Source organism: Sciurus carolinensis, chromosome 5 (assembly GCF_902686445.1).
Source record: "Sciurus carolinensis chromosome 5, mSciCar1.2, whole genome shotgun sequence".
In the NCBI taxonomy this organism is placed as follows: Eukaryota; Metazoa; Chordata; class Mammalia; order Rodentia; family Sciuridae; genus Sciurus; species Sciurus carolinensis.
Window position 1 is genome coordinate 159651351 of NC_062217.1, and position 22800 is coordinate 159674150.

The window sequence follows — 22800 nt, forward strand, 5'->3', positions numbered from 1 at the left end:
CATTTTAAAATGCAGTTCTGCATGAAGTCAATAGAAATAACTAATTAATAGTAGTTTCAGTAAATACAGTAAGAAAAGCAATGTTAATATGCTACTTGTGGTGATGAAACGTCAGGGGGATTTGTTCATAGATGAATAAGTTGGGGCACTCCTAAATTTTCAGGAGACTGATATAGATGACTTACAGACCTCAGCTAATGGCAACTTCTCTAATTTGTCCTTCTCTCCACAACATTGTGGTAGTTTTATTTACCTCCTTACAGATTTTTTGAGTGTGCAAAGGTATATGTTTGTGCTGGGCTTGATACTGCAACGTTTTGCAATTTGTCTGCTGTTTTTTTCTGTGTCTTTCCATAGGGTAATGGAATAGGAGGTGATTTTTTTAACAGGCCCCCTAGATTCTAGTCTCAGTTTGACTATAACTATTTTTAGAATTCCATGAAACTTTTTCCCCTAAAAATGGGGGTTGTAGATTTTTTTCTTTTATTTATACTTCATTAAGCCTTTTTTAACTGGGCTCTGCTAGAACTGTAAGCCCCCAGTCTTCAATGGTATGTAATAAACTAAATTCTCTCTCAAGTGCCATTCTTGGAACAATTGAGAAAAAATCCTCTGGTTGTTCTTGTCTAAGTTCCTTTTAAATTCCAACATGATATGATTTCATGTCTACAGTGTTATGATCTCTATGTGGCCAAGCCATGTTAATTTAAAAATGTAATTGAAATCTTACTGTTGACTTCTGCTCATGGATTGTTGATAGTCCTTTTAAACTACAATACTTTTTCAGATCACAGTTGAACAGGTAAGAAATTTATGTCCCGCAGTGTAGACTCAAGTGAGAAAGAGATGACTCTATTTTTCAGTTGACCATTTTTGCTTAGCTCAGAAGCAGAAAGCTTACAAAATAACTTGTAAATCTGAATTTGGGTCTGAAATAGTGAAGGTGCTCCAGGACCTGAGGACCACATATAGTTTCACAACTAATTTTCAGAGTCCTTTAGCTTTTCCAAATTGTGTATCCATTTAGATAATTCATTAATTGCTTGCTGACGTTCCTCCAACTTTACAAGTGAGGGTAGATCTCTTGTAAAACAAAGTTTCAGTGTGTGAAACATTGACTCAACCCACTTGTCTTTATTACTGGGATTGTGAAAGGTTGACTCATAGCTTACTAGCCTTTATTTACTAGGACTGAAAATTTTTAATCTGCTTTACCAGACAGACACACATAATGCACACACACACACACACACACACACACACACTCCTTTTACTTAAGCCATAATTTATAGAGAAGTTGGAAATATTTAAATTATTGTTTGGATAGGGGATGGGTTTTAAATTCCTTCTCTTTCTGGTTAGTAGCATCACAGTAATGAAAGAAATATAGATGTGCTAGTCCAGGCATTCCATAGTAGAACTGGAGATATAATTATTATCCTAGAATTAGAATTTTTAAAGCCCTAAATTGTATAGTCCATTTCCTGCTACAGTATACTGTTTTTTTAATTACAATCTGAGGTTTATAAATATTCAGCTATTTAGCTGCATTTCTTTCAGTTTAGTGGTTTTATTTGAATGCTGATGTACAGAGTAATATACAAGTTCTAACCCATTTGTGAATATTAATAGACTACGTGCACAATGCAGTTTTCTTTCATTATTGACATTTTTTAAAACTTCTCATTTACATTAAACTGCTCAAGTTCAGGAACTTTACGGAACTTTGGTTTGCAGATTTTCACCAATAGGTTTCCATTAGGGGGCTCTCGAGGTTTGAGATGATCAGCCTTGATACCATAATGCTTCGAAGCCTTTACTTTCTAACGTTCATCTCGCTCTTTCCCTTTTTGTTTTGTTTTATAGAAAAGGTCACGGATCGCCTACAGTGACGAAGTACGGAATGAGCTCCTAGGGGATGATGGGAATTCCTCAGAGAACCAGGTAGAATGCTAATCAGGAAGGCCCGGTGGGTGGCTGGAGGGTGAAGGAGGTCACAGGCACACTGGGCTCTCAAGCTGCTCCTTAACAGTATTAGCAGCAACTCATGTGGAAGCGATACTGTTTAATGCAAAGCTGGAGTCTTAATCAACTTCAAAATGTTTCTTGGAGATCTTACATTTAACCCTTTACCTTGTGATCACTGTCTGCTATCTTTTAAAAAAATCTTTTCTTCTCTTTTCTTTATTATTTAGTACTTAAGGAATAACTTGAAACACACTGTTTGCAGACAAAGCCAAGGTCTTCACCTCAAACACATGTAAAAGGAATAAAAAAGTACATAATACAGCTTTGATAATAATGCAGTATAATTAAATCAACACTTGCAGCAAAACAAATGAAAGTAAGCTTTCAAAATTCAACAGCGCAGCTCAGTCTCCTATTGTGTAGCTTCTTAAAAATACATTCACCAAAATGCAAATTCTAAGTACCAGTGCCAACTTGGATACCCAGATAATGGTAATATTATCTTGCTTCTGTCAAATCGTAGTAATAATAATAATAATAATAGGATAAGTCTTTTTTGCAATTTAAGATCTGCGTAGGCAAAAAGTAAGATAGTTTCTTCTTAAAAGGGCCTTGCAACTTGGCTGTCAGTTCTCATTGGATCACATTCTAGTGTCATGAGTCTAATTAATGTTCTACTTCTTTCTTTGAGTTAATACTGCAGACTTCATAATTTTATATCGATAATATATGACTTTTTAAAAATGTTTCAAAACTTGAGTGTAGAGATGATTCAAAGAATGTAAAGATGATTTAGAGACTGAATGATGACAGGAAACTTCACAAGCGAGACTTGAATGTGCTTATTAATGTTACTTTGGCAAGTATTCTAAAGCTCTCGACTCTGCCTAAATAAAACTGAACACAAATCATTCACTGGAGAAACCAAAATTTTAATATGATAGTTAAACAACATGTCAATACACAACTGTGTTCACCATTTCAAATAGATTGTATTTGCTCATACAATATTACCATATATGCTGATACTATATTCCTATCTACTGTAATGTTAATATTGCAAACAGGGATGTTGCTTTATAAGGAAGCCCCTCACTCGCCCCCCCCCCCCCCCGGCCACACCCAACCAGAAAAACAGAAGAATCACTGAACTGATGATGTTTGTTTTGGGGAAGTTCTCGGCTCCTCCACTATTTGGATGTATCATCTTGAGTTCAGACATGTAAACACATTCAGATTTGACTTGGGATTTCAGCTTCTCTGATTGAAATGTGAGAATAGCTAAAAGGAAAAAAATAGCACATCAAACATGAAAGGGTGATGTGATGAAGGGGTTTTACTCATAATAGATTAAATAATGTGAGGATGAGAGAAAAATATTTTCCTTTTTTTAAAGTGAGATTTGTATTGCTCATACCTCTTGAATGAATGAATGGTAACTTTCCTCCTAGCCACTGCAAAAAAGCATTATCTTTTTTGCAAAAAAAAAAAAAAAAAAGTGAACGCATATTTCCTGTGTCAGGTCTTTAAAAAGCTATAGATCTTTCCCTCATTTGAAACTACTGCCTAATGTCGAGGAAATAGAAAGGAAGGGGGTGTTCCTGTCTAGCTCAGACTCCTTCATTGTAATGGATGTTGTAGTTCTGTGACAGGAATCCCTTTTTTAAAAGCATGTTCACTTCTCCTAATGGACATTTTATGTGCCTAAAATATTTGCCTTGCATACATATAAGTGTGATTTTTATGCCTAAAGAAAAATATTCCACAAAAATCTGAGTTAATATTTTCTGGATTTTGCAAATTATATTTCTGTCACCTTAAAGTGATTATGCAGAGATTTCCCCTAGACTTGTATAAATCAAACTTACAAATTCTGAAAGTGCTTGGAGAACCTGGAGTTTAGTTGTAAGGAGCTGTCACTTTAATAAATAGAGTATGATAAGTTATAAGAATATATAACTGATAGATTATTACTTATGTGAACTTTTCAGTCTAAGATTTGAATGAGGCTTGAAAGTTCAAAGAGACCATGCTTTTTGGATATTTTGTGGCAACTCCAGCAAAATTTCTATTGCATAATGAAATCATTAAATTTTGTTTTGTGGCTCTTTGTCATAATATAGGAATTAGAATCTCTCAAAGCACATCATTAACCAGGTATGGTCACTTGAAAATAACTTTATTCTGCATCAGTTTTCATTTAGACTGAGTAATCACAACAGAAACTTTTTCTTTGAAGAAAAAATATTTTAAATTAGTACTTCATATTAATTTTGTAGCTAAGAAACTAAGAAAATAGTTTTTTTCCAGGTCGGATACCCTTTAATTTATGTAAAAAATATTTTCTGTTTAGACATGTTTACATTTAATTGTTGACAAATTGATTTTCAGAACTTCTTGTTCGTGTATTTATGGTAAACTAATATACAGGTAAAATTTGGAGATAAACAAAATGATCAGTATTTGTTTAATTAAAATTATCTGTCATTTTAAAATATATAAATCAGACAACAAAATAAGAAATGATAGCAATGATTACAAATAGGTGAAAGAAATACTGACTAGTTATTTTCAGTGCATCATACACATACTCCCTACATAATGATTTCTCTGTAAAGATTTGGACAAATATGAATACAGAAGCAAATATTTCTCATTCTGGCTATTTGTAGTACAGGGTTTTAGGCACCAAAAACCTGACTGTTTAAGCATATAATCTTCCAATTAAGTATAAATTATGTTAATTTACTCTTCAGTATATAAATATTTCTGCCATCATTGGAAATGCCAACGTTTCAGACATTTAAGAAATTTTCATATGTATCTTTAAAGTACCTCATACAATGCACATTTCATTTATTTCCAGATTTATTGCTCATATTAGTTCATTTCTGATCCACACTTATTTCATTCAATCAAATATAGCTCATTTTGGTTTATAAGAAAGGAACAGAATCATCTACTGTGCACATTTAAAGTATTGTTGAGTTCTCAGCTTTCCAAGGGCTTCTGTCTTAAGCATTATCATTCTGTTCTTTTAAAATATCCTATTTGCCATCTAATACAACATTCGATTTCTCTACCAGTTGAGTTCTTGAATGTATTGATGCTACATTTAGAGGGAAACTTTAAATGCTTCTTAACTTGATTTCCTTTCATAAGAATCTGTCCCAAAAAAGGACAAAAAAACAATTTATAGAATGAAATCATAAAGCCTTTCATAGTGGAGTGTGATAATGGGACAAATAAAATGTTCCAAGTACTAGTTTTGAACTTAGTAGCCTCACAGTTACCATATGCAAAATTATATTGGTTGATGATTTTGAGTAAATCCGACACAGAAGATTCAAAAAATATATAAAGAGTAGGACAGCTCTAAACATGAGGAAATTTTTGTGGTAAAGCAATATTTAGCAGATAATGATTGCTTAATTTTTTAATAGAAGGTTCTCTTAAGTTCCGATTTGGGCTTGCTGTGCATAAAGTGTGTCAAACTTCAGCTACAGACCAGGGGGTGAAGTCGGTCAATTTAATTCCCAAGATCTAAAGAAGGTCGGTATCATTTCATATAGCCCTGGCAGAGCAGATCATTACCAGGCACAAATCTGTTCGTTACGTGCTGAGGGTTTATAGCAAAATAAATAGACTGTCATCATAAGTTCAGAAAATTGTGTGTTCGACCCACGATAATGTGTAAAGGGCGTTTAATAGAGTTCAGCATTTATTCGTTATCTGTATGCGGACAGAGACGGCAGTCGTGTTATCAGCTTTAAAAAAAAAATTCGGTAGTTCTGGGGGTCACGTGACGCAACACACGCGCGCACACACGCACACACACACACACACACACACACACACACAGGCGCGCGCATGAACCCTCGCATGCTCTGCAGTGCAGGTTTGATTTTAGTCACAGCAGAAGGCTTAACCACAAGAGATTCCACTGGTTCAAACCAGCGTAAACCAGATTTTTTCAGCCCACAAAGGAACAGATTACCTCTTGTATCAAATTCTGCATTGGAGGAAAAAAAAAAAAAATCTTTGTTTCAAAAAGATGTTGATTATCATAACTCAACATTGTGGTATTGCACACTTTCATGTCGCCTATGATGGAGCTAGTAGCTCGATAAAATACGAAATCAGTACTTAGGGTCTACTCTTCGCATTCATTGTTAATTTTCAAAAATAGACCATCTTTTGTTTACTTGAATGCATAACTCTCTGCCTAACTGAAAAAAAGATTTGAAAAAAAAAAAAAAAAACCCTCCCATTACCTAGCTTAGCTACAAATCCGGTGTGGAGCTTGAATGCAGCCATGCAGCACAAACAAGATAGAACGTTTTTTGTTTGGAACCTATTGAAAAAACAAATGGGTAGCATTTTTAAACACTCATTGATTATGGCAGGGTGGCATGCCCCAAATGGTCTCTATTGCTGAGGAGTAGTTTTAAACTTTGGCCCTTTAAGTATCATAGTCAACTAAAGAATGGTGCCCCAGAAAGAAAAGAGGGCTATGCGATCAATTCCCAGATCGTCTCTTTCTGAGAATTAATGTTGGCCTTTTTCTCCCATGATGTTCAAGTAGCAAAGAAAAAGATTCCAATATGTGATAGGCCAGGTGTCTTAGTTTAAAATTTTCCTCCTTCTGTGGAAGAATTTTAACTTTCCATGTCAGTTGATGGTATGCTTTCCTGGTACACAGTGGATAGCTGCTAAGAAAAGGAGTGTATTTAAAAATAAGGACAACTCCTGGTCTGTTTGAAAGTATGAGAGTAAAAGTGTCATTATTTTTAAATACACAATGAGACATTCCATAGTAAATCCTGTACCCTCTTCATAAAGTGTTACAACAATTTTGAAATTTCATTCTTTTGTACTTGAAATACTTTTCCTATAGCAAATGAAATAACAGAATAAGCTGGAATGTATGCTGCCTGCCTGGATTTCTAGACAAAAACAGCATTAAGCATTGAGAATTCCAGGCTACAGTAAACATGATACTTTTAGAGAGACTTATAGTGAGCAATTCATAGAACGTTTCTCCCAAAGCAATAGTTTAATTTATTGGCCTGCAGTGTCAAGTGTTATAACAGATGTTACAGATATTTGGATGTTTAAAAATTATCAGTTATATACCTGAATTGCTGAGAATGCAAATTTCAGACCTAGAATGTGGTTTATAGTCTGTTACAACATGGGTATCAATTTCTGTTCATTTCAGAAACTGTGATAGTCATCTCAACTATACAGTGATATTTGTGGTTTAGAATAGCACCAAACACACACACACACACAAACACTCACCCACCCCTGGAAGGAGGCAGTCATGTAATTATGTTTTTTTCAAGCTTTTACAAAGTTAAGTAAAATTTTATCTGTTATATTTAAGGTAATAGAAAAATGTCACATATAGGAGAATTAAAATGTTATCACAGGAGAATTTCCTAATGGGCGTGGTTTTTGATTAGACTTTAGTGAAACAGACTACAATATCAATGAAGACACACTTACAAATGAAGTAAGAGAGTTCCTTGCTTTCAGATGGTCCAGTTTACAGGATGAAGACAATTGAAAAATGAAGAAAGAAAGAATTAAAATGAAAGCCTGCCATTTGATTCCAGTAGTCTCTTAAGCAAAATGAAAATCTAAAAATCGACTCTGACATAGACAGTAGTTCTAGGGATAGTGGAATATTTTCTGATGCCACATCCTAAATAAGTATTATCAGTACAGGCATACTTTATTCTCAATTAAAATAATTTTACCTCCAAATGCAATCCTATTACTAGAGTGGATTCACGTATGACATTCACCCACATCATAGTTTGTTGTTTTAGGTACTTACTGGAACCAAAGCATGAGCTATTAATCATTTTCATTTGTTGGTAAAATCTGAAATCACTTGTCAAGATTCCAAATAGAGAAACATCCTGAAAACTTGTATATACAAAACCTCTTCAGTGGTACATTCTTAGAAGAGAGGAACAGTAAACTTGTTTTCTTTCTTTATAATATAGACTTCTATGAAGTCATTCCCCTTTATTTCATGATGGTGTCTTAGATGTGCTTTAAAAGAGAATTTCACACTATTCTCTTTGTTTAATGTGACAGTGTGAGAAAGTGATCTTTATTCGTTCAAAAAACTCTGCATGTAGTCTATGTTTAGGTTCTTTTAATGTGTTTGTCTGTGATTTTTAAATGCTAAACATGTAAACAGATAAATTGTCAATGTTAATTCTGTACCCTGTCACACAACTGATCTTTCTTTCCTGCCATTTCTTTCCTTTTTATCTTTTTTTTGTGCATTCATGTTGCAGTTGATAAAATTACGTGAAGAGGTGAGTACTTCCTAGCTTCCCTTTTTTTTCTTTAATTCTACTTTTCCTTATGAAATTGATTTTCAAATCTGAAGTGGATCTTTATATTCATTTTTCCTGGGCAATCTACACATAGCAACACTATTGACTTTTTTGTTCAAAAATCTTCTCTGTTAACTGTCTTCTAAAAATCTACTAAATCCTAATTGTGCTTATTACAAAGATCATTGTTCATTATAGATATTGGAGAAAACTTAATATTTTAAAGGACAAAAAAAAAGGAGGAATAACAAAGGAATATATTTATACCAAGTATGGTTTTACTGTAGGCTCCAACCTCAAGTTTGCTTTATTTATTAACTTCTCAGAGAAGTTAATATGATTTAATTTTTTTTCTGATATTCTGATTTACTTTACTGAATGTTATTTTTAGATAAACTCCTTTCCCTTACCCAAAATTCTTAGGTTCATCTGGTATCCTTTTGGGGAAACACATTATAAATGCTCTACTTGTCTGTGTATAGATACCTAAGACTAGTTAGAGCTCACGTCATTGTTAAACACTTTCCTTTTTGTAGGAAACAGCACCCAAGTGAGTTCTCATTTTTCTGAGTTTCCAAGTTGGTTTCATAATACAACCCCAGACTATTTTGTGGACTAGCAAATATTTTCAGCAATGTTAATAATTTTATCCTCATATCAATGAGGAATACTAAATGATTCTGTTTATTTTTTGGTGTTTATTTTTTCAATTATGCCAAAACTATCAAATATGCTTTGGTATTCTTTTTCAAAGGTAGTTATATTTTTTATTTAATTAGGTTGAGTTTTGTTATTTTTCTATTAGGACATAAAATAATGGGCCAATTTGCCATTTAGAAATTGCCTGATTCCTTATAATAATCAGTGTACTTTGAATTATTTTCAAGTTTAGATTGACTGTATTGATTGGGGTTTTCCCAGAAATTGTTTATATTGGTAAGTCATCATGCTCTGGGTGCTAAAGATATTAACTTAGAAGCTTGTAGATACTAGTTTGCAACAGCTCTTCTGATTTAAGTTGCCTTAATGTTGTCCTCTCTTAGTAAAAGTAATGATGATATACAAACTGAAGGGGAAAAATACACCCCAAAATACACCTCACACTCATCAACTTTCTTGTGTTTTTTATCTTTTCTACATGAAAGGTGATGTAATAGTAAAAGAATATAATTAACTGTTATGTAAATTATTATTTTCCTGCAAGATAGCATATATTTGCATATTCTCAAATATGCAAGGTAAAGAGTCTGACTTTTCAAATGATATTGGAACTACCAGGAGACTTGAACACCTCCATATGAAGAAACTACACATAGCTCTTGTCCCCAAATTTAAGCGACAAATATGATTAATGAACTCTCGTGTCTTATTGCAAGCAGCGTTTTTGCGAGAGGATTTATTTCTGTTAAAATTGAATGCTGTGCAATTATAAATCTTAATTCCTGAAGCTAAAAATATCAGCACTGCATTTCTCTTAAAATAGATTATTGGTGGTGCCTTCTTTTGTTGTCCCTGCAGCAGCAGTTTGATCAGCCATGGTGTGGAGTTCATGTTTCAGAAACTGTATTCGGTAATAAAATTATAATCAGGAGAATTAGATCATTCAAATAGCAGCATAATATGCTCTGAAATATTATTCTACATATTCTTTGATATGGATGTAGCATTGACATTTATAGACTAGACTGTGGTGATGATGACACTGAATTGGCATATACTTTGCTCAGAAGTGATTGTCTCCCAGTCAGGATTCTAATAGTACAGTGAATGTTACCCCAGATTTCTTACTTGCACCTATGCTAAGAAGACAGGCACCCATCTGCTACAAAATGCAATGTTTTGTTATGTTTGGAAGCAAAGTATGCCCTATCCCTTCCTTGTGATGCTCTTTTCAGGCTCCTTTCTGGAAACGGGGCATGCTTACAGGCAGGGTTGTAGCGCAGAGGGAGCAGATCTGGCGTTGGCTGTGCCGAGCTATTTGAATCCTGCATCTCCAGCTCTCCACTTTGCACAGCTCCTCACACAAGTTGAGCTCCGTCTGAAGCTCCTGCACAGCTTCACTTACCTGCTTTGAAAAGGGCTAAGAAGTGGGTGAGAGAATGAGTTTGGGATGGAGTGTGGGGGCAAGTTGAAAGCATCAGCTGCCACTGTAGTGTATTTCCTTTCATTTACAGCGACCAGGGCAATGTACAACTAAGGGAACAATGTAAATAGCACAGCTGTTATAAGAACTTGATTTTAGTTTGACTTACGTGAAGAGGTTCCAAAACACAAAGTGAGATCCTGTGGGAAAGCAGCTGGTAAACTGATAGCCCTCTCATGTACAGATTTACTCTGATAAAATTGAACCCTCCCCAAGAAGACTTACTCCCATGATTTGGAAATACACATTTCTTAAAAGTTCTTTGAGAAATTCTGCTCCCAGGATGGGTATAAAATCCCAAAACACATTCTACATTTAAATGCTTTTTTTCCTACATTATATATTGGCATACAAGTAAGAATGTCCATTCCAATATTGACCTATGGTTTTTTAATCTATAGTAGCTACATGTTTTCTCTTGACTTAGGATTTCATCTAATATGAAAACTAACAGAAAAAGTCCTCTTCTCTTAGTCTGGATTAAAATGCAAACTTAAACCCGCTTTCACAGATCTGATGAATACCATTTTTAGAGAATCACCAGTTTGAAGTTAAGTCCTTTGTTAAGGTAGAAAACAATATTCAGAGAAGAAAAGGGCAATTCTTACTCCTAGAACCTGCATGTAGGGAGAACTAGGAGTTAGAAAACTATTTTTGACAAGCTTTGGAAGTGTTTAATTTTGTTTAAAAATAGTCGTCACTGCCAAACACATAGAGCTTCCTTGCTCTTCTTTTTCTCAATTACAGCCTTCAGTGACTTGCTATTTCATGATGTAAGAAGCTTTCCTTCTATCCTCCATTTTATTTATTTAGTTTAGGTTTTTTTTTTTTTTTTTGGCAGAGGGAGGGGGCAATATTTCTCTTAATTTCTCCATTGTATATTAGACAACTCTATTAATTATTATAGACTGCTATTGCAGCTTCCTGACCTTCACATCAGGTCCTATCTGTCTGTTCTAAATGCATTGTTTTAATGATTCTCCCCCCCCACCCTTCCCCCAAAAAAAATTTCAAGGAAAGCTTTGATGTGGCTTTAGCTGCCTCTAACGTCTGGCCGCATCTCAGATGTGTCACCTATGCCGGGAGGGAATAAGGAAATCACGTTTTGAATGGTAATGATAACATACTAATCACTTCCTTTCTTTGAAGATGGAAGCGAGATATTCTGTCAGCATCCCTGGCTGCTAGAGCTTGGAGGCACTGGTCTAGGTGTATTAGCTTAAGTGTGCATGTCAATACAGCTTGCATCTCCAAGATCCATGGGGGCTCATTAGAGCAAGGTAGATCATTTCGCTCGACAGCCACTCAGATAATGTGTGTGGCACCTCCTTTTTTATTATTATTAGAAAGCATTTCTTCAACTTTAAGTGACATCTGTCAACACAAAGTTGTAGTTGTGATTGCATTTTTTGCTTTCTTTTTGACCAGACACTAAAACTGATTTGAGGGGGGAATGTACTAATTTATACAAATACATGTATACATGAACACACACACAAATACACAGACACATCTTCATATATTTCTAAGTATCTAGACATAGGTGTATAGATGTCCCTTGTATATATTCTTATTCATTCACAGCCATGATTAGCTTACAAAACTGTTTTGGCAACCTAAATAGATCTAGTATACTGTTAAAAGATTAAAAAAAAATAACAGTTTCAATGTAGAAAGAAATTTTAGAAGCTGAGGATTTGAGAGAAATTCTGTAATTTCTCTATCATATACAAAAGAGGCGCATGTAATTATTCTAATTTTAGTTCAGAGTCTAAAGCACTGTATATGAAAAGTTCACTTTCAATCTAGTGCCATCTATTTGGGAATAAATCCACAGTTTTGTACGACTGTGTAAATGGAGAAACGTGTCTCTTATTTCTTGGTGGTTGCCCCGAGTTGTCTTCAAACTAGAAGTGCTGTTTAGTATTCTGTTTTAGTAGCATGTGTTGTTCTATATGGCATCTTGCTGCACATCCAAAATTGAGGAGCAGCTCCTTAAAAATAAAGTTCCTGCTTAAAAATTACTGTCTGCAGGAATCAAAGGAACAAATGGGTTTTTGAAATGATTGCATTTTATAAAAAAATAAACAAATTGGGATCATAGATCTATGTAAGTGTCTCATCTCTGATGAAACAGAAAAGATCCAGTTGGCTCTGGTCTTCATAATGTTCCTCAGTGTTTTGGAGTGAGATTCACTGTGGCCACTTACAACATGAGTCTCCTTTTTAAACAAAAAAGTGGATGGTCCATATATGACTGATTGGAAATTTGTCCATTGTTGTGGTTTCTATAATGAAAGATAAACCAAAAATTAACTATAATGGATTGTGACATTCCCCCCACCCCCACAAATGTTAGGGCATACAAAGGCATTATTTTTTTAAAAGGCAAAAAAAGAACATTGTAGACGGCCGTCTGATTTTTCCCCCTTTTTCTTTTTCAGAGGGCACATCTGCTCGATAACACAGAGAGGCTGGAAAGGTCATCGCGGAGACTAGAGGCTGGGTACCAAATAGCAGTGGAAACCGGTAAGAATTCTGAGAGTGAGCAAATTGTCTTGCTTATGCACAGCAGTCTTCACAACACATGACATTTCAGGGAAACTTCAAAGGAGAAGCAGAGACAGCAGCCCGAGATGTGGTTTACATATTGGGGAGACAATTGGGAGCTTATTTGCGCTTATCTTTTTTCAAGTTAAAAGGCATGACATCTACTGAAAACAGTTCCTGAGGTTTAAAAGTATACATCTGAAAAGAGATGGAATACTTTGTCTAAATTCTACATTTGTCTTAATATGCAGTTACATGTTGTCAGTTTACCCACCCGCAATGATTGCTAGCACACCGTGCAATCTCCAGTTGTCTGCTCCTGTATATTTTATTCACATATGTAAAAATTAACATTTTAATCAACCTAAATGATGTGAACTGGGGACAAAGAAATAATGATACCTAGTTTACTTGGCTTATTTTTCCTGATGTTGGAAATGCTTCCTAATGATCCTGTATTTTTTTTCAGTCATAAATACAGCCTATAATCAGATATGAAAGAAATTATAGTAAGCAGCAAGGCTAATGTTCATGATAATCTTATTAGAATTAGTTCAAACTTTTTGTTTCAATTGACAGTAATTATTAATTTCAGAAAGCATACTCCTAATTTGATTTCTAAGACTAGTCTATTTAAAATAGACAAGCTTTTTAATTACGCATGTTTCCTGCAATGAATATTTTTATATAGTAAATAAATATCTATTAATACCTTAGAAATTTTCAGTTTCTTATTACTTGACTATCCTTTTTTATTTTGTTTTGTGAAGGTTAGACTGTAAATAATCCATTTTATGTATTTTCAATAGCTCTTGCCTAGCTTATAAATCATAAAATAGGTGATCGTCAAAATTCCCGTCAATTACTTAAAAATTCGTTGTTGCCAAAATGTTTATTTTGGATGAGCAGGTATGAGAAAAATGATTCCAAATGATTTCTTTTTTGAATAGCAATTGTTTTTCTGGCCCTGGGTTCATGGCTGTCGTAGCTGGACTGGGTGGCTCATGTGACGAATCCTAGAGCACTGAAAGGGAGGAACGCAAACAGCATTGTCATTATATTAATGGTGGGAAAACCAAGAAACCCACACACCTTCCCAGATGCTTCATAGTAGGGCTGTCCTTACTGAGGTTATTGATAGATGACTCTCTATGCTGGGATGAAAGCCAGTTTTTGTGTGTTCTTTTGGTTTGGGGGCCCACCTTGAGCAATGACCCTTCTTGGGAAGGATGTAAATAATGGAAAGAACCCTGAACATGAGGTCAGAGGACAAGGCTTGGGTTCTAGCTCTTGTTTGTGTGATCCTGAGCAAATAACATAAACTTTCTGAGCCTCAGTTTCTTCTTCAAAACAATGTAAATAATATTGCTCATTTCAGAATATTCTTAAGAAATAATGGTATTTGATAAAGTATTTTACATGTCATAAAATACATATATAAATGTGTTATTACTGTGCCATCATTTGGTTATATACAGTTATTATCTCATATAAATAAATTTTGTGTTATGAGTAAAATTGTACATATAAATGGAATAGGGAAAAAAAAATCTACTTTGACTATTCTTGGGGAATGTGGCACTGTCTCTATTGAACATTGTAATCAGTAAGGGGACCTTGCTTGACAAAACATCCATTGATGAGCCTCTATCCCTGTGGAACTGGTTTGGGTTTGGGGGTGGGAGTAGTCTTGCTGGGGACTAGGCATGATTTGGTTGGATACATGGTTGGGTGTCCTTTTTCTCTTTCACAATACTATTCATGCAGCTCCTTCCCAAAGCTCAAGGAAGTCATCAAAGAAGATCACAAATACCGAAAGACCACGCATTGATCACAGTTGTAAGATTGGATGGGATTTGATAATTATTCCTTTGGAGTGTGAATACAATGGTGTGTAGAATACAGTAGTAGATCAATTATCAAGTTTTATAAAATTAGAGGTTTATTTGTCATATAAGGCTTGGGAACTTATGGTAGATTATAAAACTGAATCTGGGAGGAGTAAGAACAGACCTTTTGGAGGCAAGGACAGATGTCTCGCAGCCTCTGCCTAGACAGGAGTCACTATGCTAATTTGTTTCCTTGGATGGATTTGAAAGTAGAGTGAGAAGTGAGAAGACATGAATAAAGTATTTCTCCTACTTTTTCTTATTAAAATAACGTGGAAGCCATGCGATGTGGGGAGCACCACAGAGCATCCGCATTTCCTGCATCCCTGCCAGCCCTTGCCTTAGTCATGCCTAGTCAAGCTACAGCTCTGTTTTGATTATATGCAAATTTATGATGCTCATCACTTTGTTACAGTAAGAGTACAGAGTAGCAACTTTCAAAAGGAAAAGCTTGTCTGTAGCCATAAGTGCCCAATCTCATGAAAAGGAAAAGTTTTTTCCTTCTTTTTTAATTTTAATTTTTTCAATTTTTTGGTGCTGGGCATCAAACCTAGGGCCTCATTCTTTTTGTTAAACAAGCACTGTATACTGAGGTACTCCCCCAGCCCTCAAAAGGAAAACTTACAGTACTTACTGATTTCTTCCTTAAAGACAATGAAATGCAAGGAGGAAAAGACATGGAAGAGCTAATATGACTTTGGAAAGTAGTTTGCAGATATTCTAGTGGTTTGGGAACGAGTCCTAGACTGTGAGTCTTCACTAATCCTTAGCAAAATGAGAAAAGAACTAGAATGTAGTGATTTTCCCATACAGCGTATTTTATCAGTTTAAGAACACTTCTTTTTCCTAAGATGATGTTTTTACTATTGTAGATAATAAAATAATGACAAATTTATGACATGATGGCAATAGTAGGTAGAAGTTTTATACACACATACGCACACACACACACACACATTTAATCTTTACCTAAAAAATAACAAAATTTGCAACTCTGTTTTGGGCTCTCTAGAATACTTTTTGAAAGTTTGCACCACAGAAGCTAAGAATTATTGGACTGATCAGAGAGAGAAAATCCCCCTCATCTGACCCTGTCATTCCTCAGTTGCTTGACTTTGAGAAATTACTTAACCTCTGTGTATATGTTCTTATATTTGCATAATGGAAACTTGACAGTAGATTCTATCTATCACATAAGTTTGTGATAAAGTAAAATAAGGTCATATGTGTGTGTGTGTTTGTATTTGTGCATGCACATGCTCTTAAAAGGTACAGAGGGCTCTGAAAAATTGATCAATTTAAAAGTATCAGCAAAAGTGGTTAACTTTTTCAAAATAATTGGTAGATATTTTAACGAAAAAAATTTACAAGCTTTTCTATTTATTAACTTGATAACCATGACAAATTTCATAAAAAGAAGTAATGTAGGGCTAGGGTTGTGGCTCAGTGGTAGAGGGCTTGCCTAGCTTGTGTGAGGCACTGGGTTTGATTCTCAGCACCACATATAAATAAATAAAATAAAGAAGTAATATAGAAGGTAGGATAGAAGAAAACAGAATACGTTATTTTGATCACTGATGTCTTCCTAACAAGTGATGAAATTCGTCGTCTAAAATTCCTGAGACTTTTTTGTTTGTTTGGTGCCAGGGATTGAACCCAGAGGCAGTGAGTCACATCTTCAACCCTTTTATTTTTTATTTTGAAACAGGGCCTTGTTAAGTTGCTGAGATTGGCTTTGATCTTGCAATCCTCCTGCCTCAGCCTCCCAAGTCACTGGGATTACAGACATGTACCACCATGCCCAGCTCATTTTTGACATTTATTAAGAGTTTGCCAAATAGTTAATATCTCTTCAAGAACAGTTATTGAGCAGTGGGACACACATTCAAAATGAGTACATCATTATTTTTAAGTGCAGGTTACACCCAGATATGCATTGAATTTAATATCAATCAAGTTTCCTTCATAAGTCCCTTTCTATTTCAGAAAATTGATGACATTACAAGTTAATTGAACAGTTTTATTTATTATAGGAGGGACAGTTAGAATATGTGATAGTAAAGAGATGATGCTAAGGATATTCCAACATAAAACTGACATCACAAAGGCCCACTATCATGTTCATTAACAAAACTGCCTTGGGAGCCACCATCATAGACCAGATACTCTGCTGGTTATAAGCCATTGGCTTGGTCCAGTGTGCCATTCTTGTTAGTTCTTGTCATAGAATCTTTCATATAAAACTGGCTCATTTTTCAGTTAGTGTTATTAGGTCTGAATTTCAACTCTTGAGGTAATCCATTTTGTTTGGGATAGGGAGTTAACACTTAAAATTTTGAGTCATCTGCCCTTTGTTCAAAAATTATGATTATTTTATTTCCTATGAAATAAATACTGCAGAATTACAGTAGACACAAAACTAATTATATGATTCATAAAATAATAGGCTGAAAGAGAAATTATATGAGGGCAGAAATGCAGTTCTCTCTCTCTCTCTCCTTTTAATATGTAAATAGAGTTCAAGACCCCCATGACTGTCCTATCCTGAACTCTAGAGCGGCCTGGTTCACCTGGCAGTTCATCTCTGGGCTCTGAGAGTGTCTGCCTACATTTAGTAGTCTCAGATCCCTGGGTCATTATCTGTGCCATTTACAGACCTTGCTCTTACCATCTCCAAGCACCTATGCCTCATGTGTTGGCATCTTTTTCTCAGGAGTTATTTGCTGGCCATCTAGCCTTAACTTCCCATTCTGTCATTTGCTAAGCTTCTGCCAGCCTTTTGGCTGTGAAGAGGAGATGCTCCGTCCTTCACCAAGGACCCTGTGTAAGCTAGTGACTGGCTGCCTGAGAAACAATACAGTGTTTATTGAACACTTAATATGGGCCTACGCTGTTCTCAGTACTCCTTGCCCATTGTCTGTTTAATAGTCAGCACATCCCTTTTACAGATAGGAAGGCAGAGTACAGAAAGGTCAAGCTACTTGCCACACTTACAAAGCTTGGAGGGCATAAAGGTGGAGTTGATGTGGGGAGGGGGCATCCTGAGGTGCTGGCCATGGATGCTCTAGGAACAATGGTGCCTGATGCTGAGCATGAGGAAGTTTCTGAGCACCATCTCCTCCTCCTTCCCTCTGGTGGTTACAGGACTGCTGCTCCCATCCCCAGCTACTGTGGAATGAGACCATCTAATTCTGTATTTTTATCCAATGAATCACACTAAAATGTGAATGGGTTTCACATACCTAGATTTCTGAACTGATCTCTTATAGTCAAAATATATCATGTCCTTATATCTATTAATTTCCCTTTTCCATAATTTAGTTAAAAACCAACTGTTGAAAACCATGTGTCATGTGCTGAGGATACACTAGTAAACAAGACCTGTAAGGTTCCTATTCTAGGGCAGTTTACATGTTGGAGGGAGGGGCTAGGCAGGATGAGATAGACATTTTAAAAATTAATAAATATAGACCATTACAGATAGTGGTTAAATAAAGCAGTCTTAAAGAGTACCGATGATAGGTCAGGAAGGATCTCCCAGAGAAGAGCCCTCTATGTAAACTGAGTGGTGAATGATGTAAAGGTGCCATCGGGAAGAAAATTCGGGGCAGATGATTCCAGGAGGAAGGCAGAGCAAGTACTTGGACTCTGAAATGAGAAGGTTCTTGGAATGTTCCAGCAACAGAAAGATGAGCAGACTGGCTGGAGCGTTAGGAGACGGAGGTGAGAGCCCTGCTTGGGTAAAGTCAGTGTGCACATTTGTGGAGCTGTGGAACGAGGGAGGGAGTCGATTTTATTCGGAGTGTGATGTCATTGAAGGACTCTTGGCAGGCAAGTGGCCTCTTCTGAATGATGGAGAACAGCGACGATAGGGGTAGAGAGATAGAGAAGTGGAAACAGAAAGACAGGTTAGAGGTTTATTATAGTAATCCAAGATTGGGTCCTTTTGCCAATCGAAATTACTGATGCAGATATTTGGTGGTGAATATGCGAGAGAGATTATAAGCATTTTTTTTTTTTTTTTTGTGGTGCTGGGGATTGAAGCCAGGGCCTTGTACTTGACAGGCAAGCACTCTACCAGCTGAGCTATATCCCCAGCCCTCTAAGCATTTTAAATGACCCTCAGGAACAGGTGCTTGAAATTTATTATTGATTCTTTTCATAATTGGCATGAGTTCCCCAAAAAATTCTTCCTCAAAGACATCCCCAAACAAATGGGAACTTTTCAGTCTTTGTACCTGAAAGGATTTACACATAGACTGTGACCTGTCCATCAGGCTGGCAGTAATGAACATTTGTGATTATAAATCTGAGTTGAAAACCAAGTTTATGATAATACATTATTAATAACGGTACCCATTTCCTGGAGTTCCTGAAAGGCATAATAAAATAATATATAGAGAGAAGAGTTTTGTAAATTGCCTCACAAAAATCTGGTTGTGTTTTTTTTTCCTCTAACCATCTTCACTGTAGGAAGCTTCTGAATATAAACATACATTGTCACTTTGGTTAATTTTATATCAATCTAAAGAAGAAACAGGTTAGTTTCTTGCTTCCCAGAGTGGGGTTCAAGACCAGCAACACTGGTGTCCCCTGGGAACTTGTTGGAAATGCAGGATATGGGTCCCACTTTAGATCTACTGAAAGTTGAGTGAGATGCTTACTTTGCAATCTTAGCACTTAGTCTGTGTTAATGTGAACTGGACAGACATCGACTTGCATATACTTGTGAATATATTTATTTAAATACATGCACAAAAATTCAGACGGGTTGGCCAGGTGCCATGACACATGCCAGTAATCCCAGCAATTTGGGAGGCTGAGGCAGGAGGATCCCAAGTTCCAGGCAAGCGCCCACAATTTAAATTATTGAGACCCTGTCTCAAAATAAAAAATAAAAAGATCTGGGAATGTAGCTCAGTGGTAAAGCACCCCTGAGTTCAATCCCCAGTACCCCCCCCCCAAAAAAAAAGATGATGGTCTTATTTAGGAACTGTAATTATTGCTTTTATTAATTAGGAAAATCTGAATAGGCATGATGTGATACCTAGAATTGCTAGTAATCTGTCTAGTAATGGTACTCATTCTACCACTTTATTTTTGTCAAAATAAATTTTATGCCTATGTTTAACACTACTTTTTTTCCTTTTTTAAATAAGTCACATTAATTACAATTTCTTGTTTCATTAGGGAAATGGAAAGACAGACTTTCTTGGTGAGAGTATTATCAGTGTTGTATAGTTTACAAGTTCCTCACATAAAGGAAAACATTTTCTACCTGAACTTTATTATAGAATTGATAAGAGGGGATTCTTTACACTTCTGACAAAGGGTTCCCTTGGGTGTCCTATTTCTTTTCTATGAAGATTATCTCTTTTTGAAAAGTTAAAGTAGAGATTTCACTTCAATTTTAAGATTTCAGTATTTTGTTATAGTTAATCTAATGTTAAACATCAGACTTTTCCATTTTAGGAATATACTTCTACTGGCCTGTTTTACATGATGCGTTCAGATTATTTTTGTTCTTATAGTTGCCTTATCAAAATTTGAATTCATTTGACCTAACAGGGTGAGCCAGAGAAACATATTAAAGTATTTTTTTTCCCTCTCTGGAAAACAAATAATTCTGAAATTGTAGCATTTTGGTGAGAATGAGGTAATTCACTTATACCACTTTTTTTCTACCTAATTGCTTTTTAAGAGTTCTCACAGGAAAAGCAATCAGTAGTGGTATCCACTTAACATTTTTTTAAAACTTAATTTATGCTTCATGTTCAGAAGTTTTTAAAGAATCCGAGTCAATACTTTTAAAATTTGGGGTGACTTCTGCTATAATTTGATCTTGAACATCCTCCACAGGCTCTTGTATTAAAGGCTTGGTTGCCAACCTGTGGCATTATTGAGAGGTGGAGAATCTTCAGGAGGTAGGGCCTAGTGAGAGAAGTTAGATCCCTGAAGACATACCCATGAAGGGGATATGGGGACCCCAACCACATGTCTGTGTGTGTGTCTCTCTCTCTCTGTCTATCTCTCTCTTCCCTTCCTGGCTGCCATGAGGTGAGCAGCTCTTTGCCAGGCACTCCCCACCATGATGTCCTGACTCACCACAGCGCCAACAGCAGTCACAGACTGACACCTCTCAGACCACAAGCCAGAACCCCCTTTCCTCCTTAGAAGTTGATGATCTCAGGTATTTTGTTAGAATGACAGAAAGCTGACTAACTCCCTTTATATCTTTGTGACCAAACTACTGATGGAGTTTTCCTGAGCCATTCATAAGGTTATACAGAGATGATGGGTATGAGGACACAATACTGCAACCTGGTCACTCTCTTATCTTTTGCATCTCAATACCTTCTTTCAACTCACTAACTATTATTTCTTTAATCCATTCACTATATAAAGGAAATATTTATTAAGACAAAATACTTATCAAATTTAAAGTCAGTCATTTTTTCTCATTTCAGTAGTTCCGTCCATGTATGCTGATATTTTCCTCTGCTGCCTGTATTCTGTTTTTTTCTCTTCTTTTTCCTCTTTTGCCCTCTCATTTTCCTCTTTAAGAAATATTTTGAGTGTTTCCTATTTTAGGTACAATGTAATAGCTTCACTAAAAACAAATCATTCAAAACAATAATCTGCAATCAACAAAGTACTAATGGATGAAACAATGCACAAAAATAGAAGTTAATGCATAAAACTATCTTAGTAGTTGTAAGCTAGCTTGAAACTGAACCAGCATCTGTTACAGAAAATACCAAAGTTTTAATTTCCCTCCTCCCATGCACCAAGTCATTTTTAAAAATGTTATTGTATTTTTATAACTATTTTAGTCATTTATTTATATATGGTACTGAGGCTCGAACCCAATGCTTCACACATGCTAAGCAAGTGCTATACCACTGAGCTGCAGCCCCAGCTTACTGTAAGTCATTTTTGAGACTCTCAAGAAGATAGACCCAGAAAGTATTCATTGCGTGTTCCTTGCCCTCAGAGTTGTTGGAAGTTAGTAAAGAATAAATTGCTCATCCTCTCATATTGGTGAAAGAGGTATAGGATGATATGAAAAAAAGTAAATATTGCATTTCACTCATTCAACAAACTTTCACTGAGGAATGCTGGAGTACAGAGTTAGCAAGATAATTCCAGTATCACAGTCCTGGGTTATCCAAGTAGAGAATATTATGGCGATCAACACTGATCAATTATTAGCTTAGTTAATTTTGTTTACCTAATTCAGAAAGGCACTGCCATCTGCCATGTGCAAATTATTGCAGAAATAATAACACTTTGTTATTCTGCAATGTAGGAGGAGAATATCGGATTATATGATTGGGTCAATATTAACCATCTATTTTATCTAACCATAGTTATTTTGAAGAAGAAGTTTCCTATAGAAATACTAAATTTTTTGACATAGAAAGCTACCTCTTGAGAAAGTTTCTTTCTTCATTATTTTGGGTGGTAGAATGTTTTCAGAATTTTAAGGTATCTCTGCTTGAATACGTATTTTTTAAACATTAAGAATTATTATTTGACCATGTTCTGTGAATGTTTAAGTCTGCCCAGTTCTGAAAAAAAGTCATTTTTAATGTGTACTTGTCATTTACTTTATAATTACAAACTATTAAAGTCTTACCTCTAAAAGCTCAGATTCTGTTCTCGAAAGAAAAGAGAAGGTAGTCATTTGGGGTGATGCTCTTAAAGAATATATTCAAGCTGTACTTAAATTTACTTTGTGAGGTTCTCCGAGATATTGGTGAGCTCCATAATGGTAAGAAAAGGATGTCATTTAAACTTTATTTGGAGAACCTCTCCTTAGGTGGTCCAAGCGAATTCATAGGGTTCATTTTTAATCCATGAAAAGTATTATACTCATTTTTAAAGGTGT

At 35.5% G+C, this 22800-nt stretch overlaps 1 protein-coding gene across 6 annotated transcripts in view; it reads left to right on the forward strand.

Moving 5' to 3' along the window:
* Vti1a (vesicle transport through interaction with t-SNAREs 1A) overlaps positions 1-22800 on the forward strand; it is a 343741-nt gene that overhangs the window by 68442 nt on the left and 252499 nt on the right. For 3 of the 6 annotated variants that reach the window (XM_047551898.1, XM_047551899.1, XM_047551896.1), the window contains exons 4-6: positions 1867-1944; positions 8286-8306; positions 12915-12999. In XM_047551898.1, the coding sequence (XP_047407854.1) occupies positions 1867-1944; positions 8286-8306; positions 12915-12999 (184 nt within the window). The remainder of the gene's footprint in view (positions 1-1866; positions 1945-8285; positions 8307-12914; positions 13000-22800) is intronic. The other 3 variants (XM_047551901.1, XM_047551902.1, XM_047551897.1) reach the window with 1 other exon arrangement.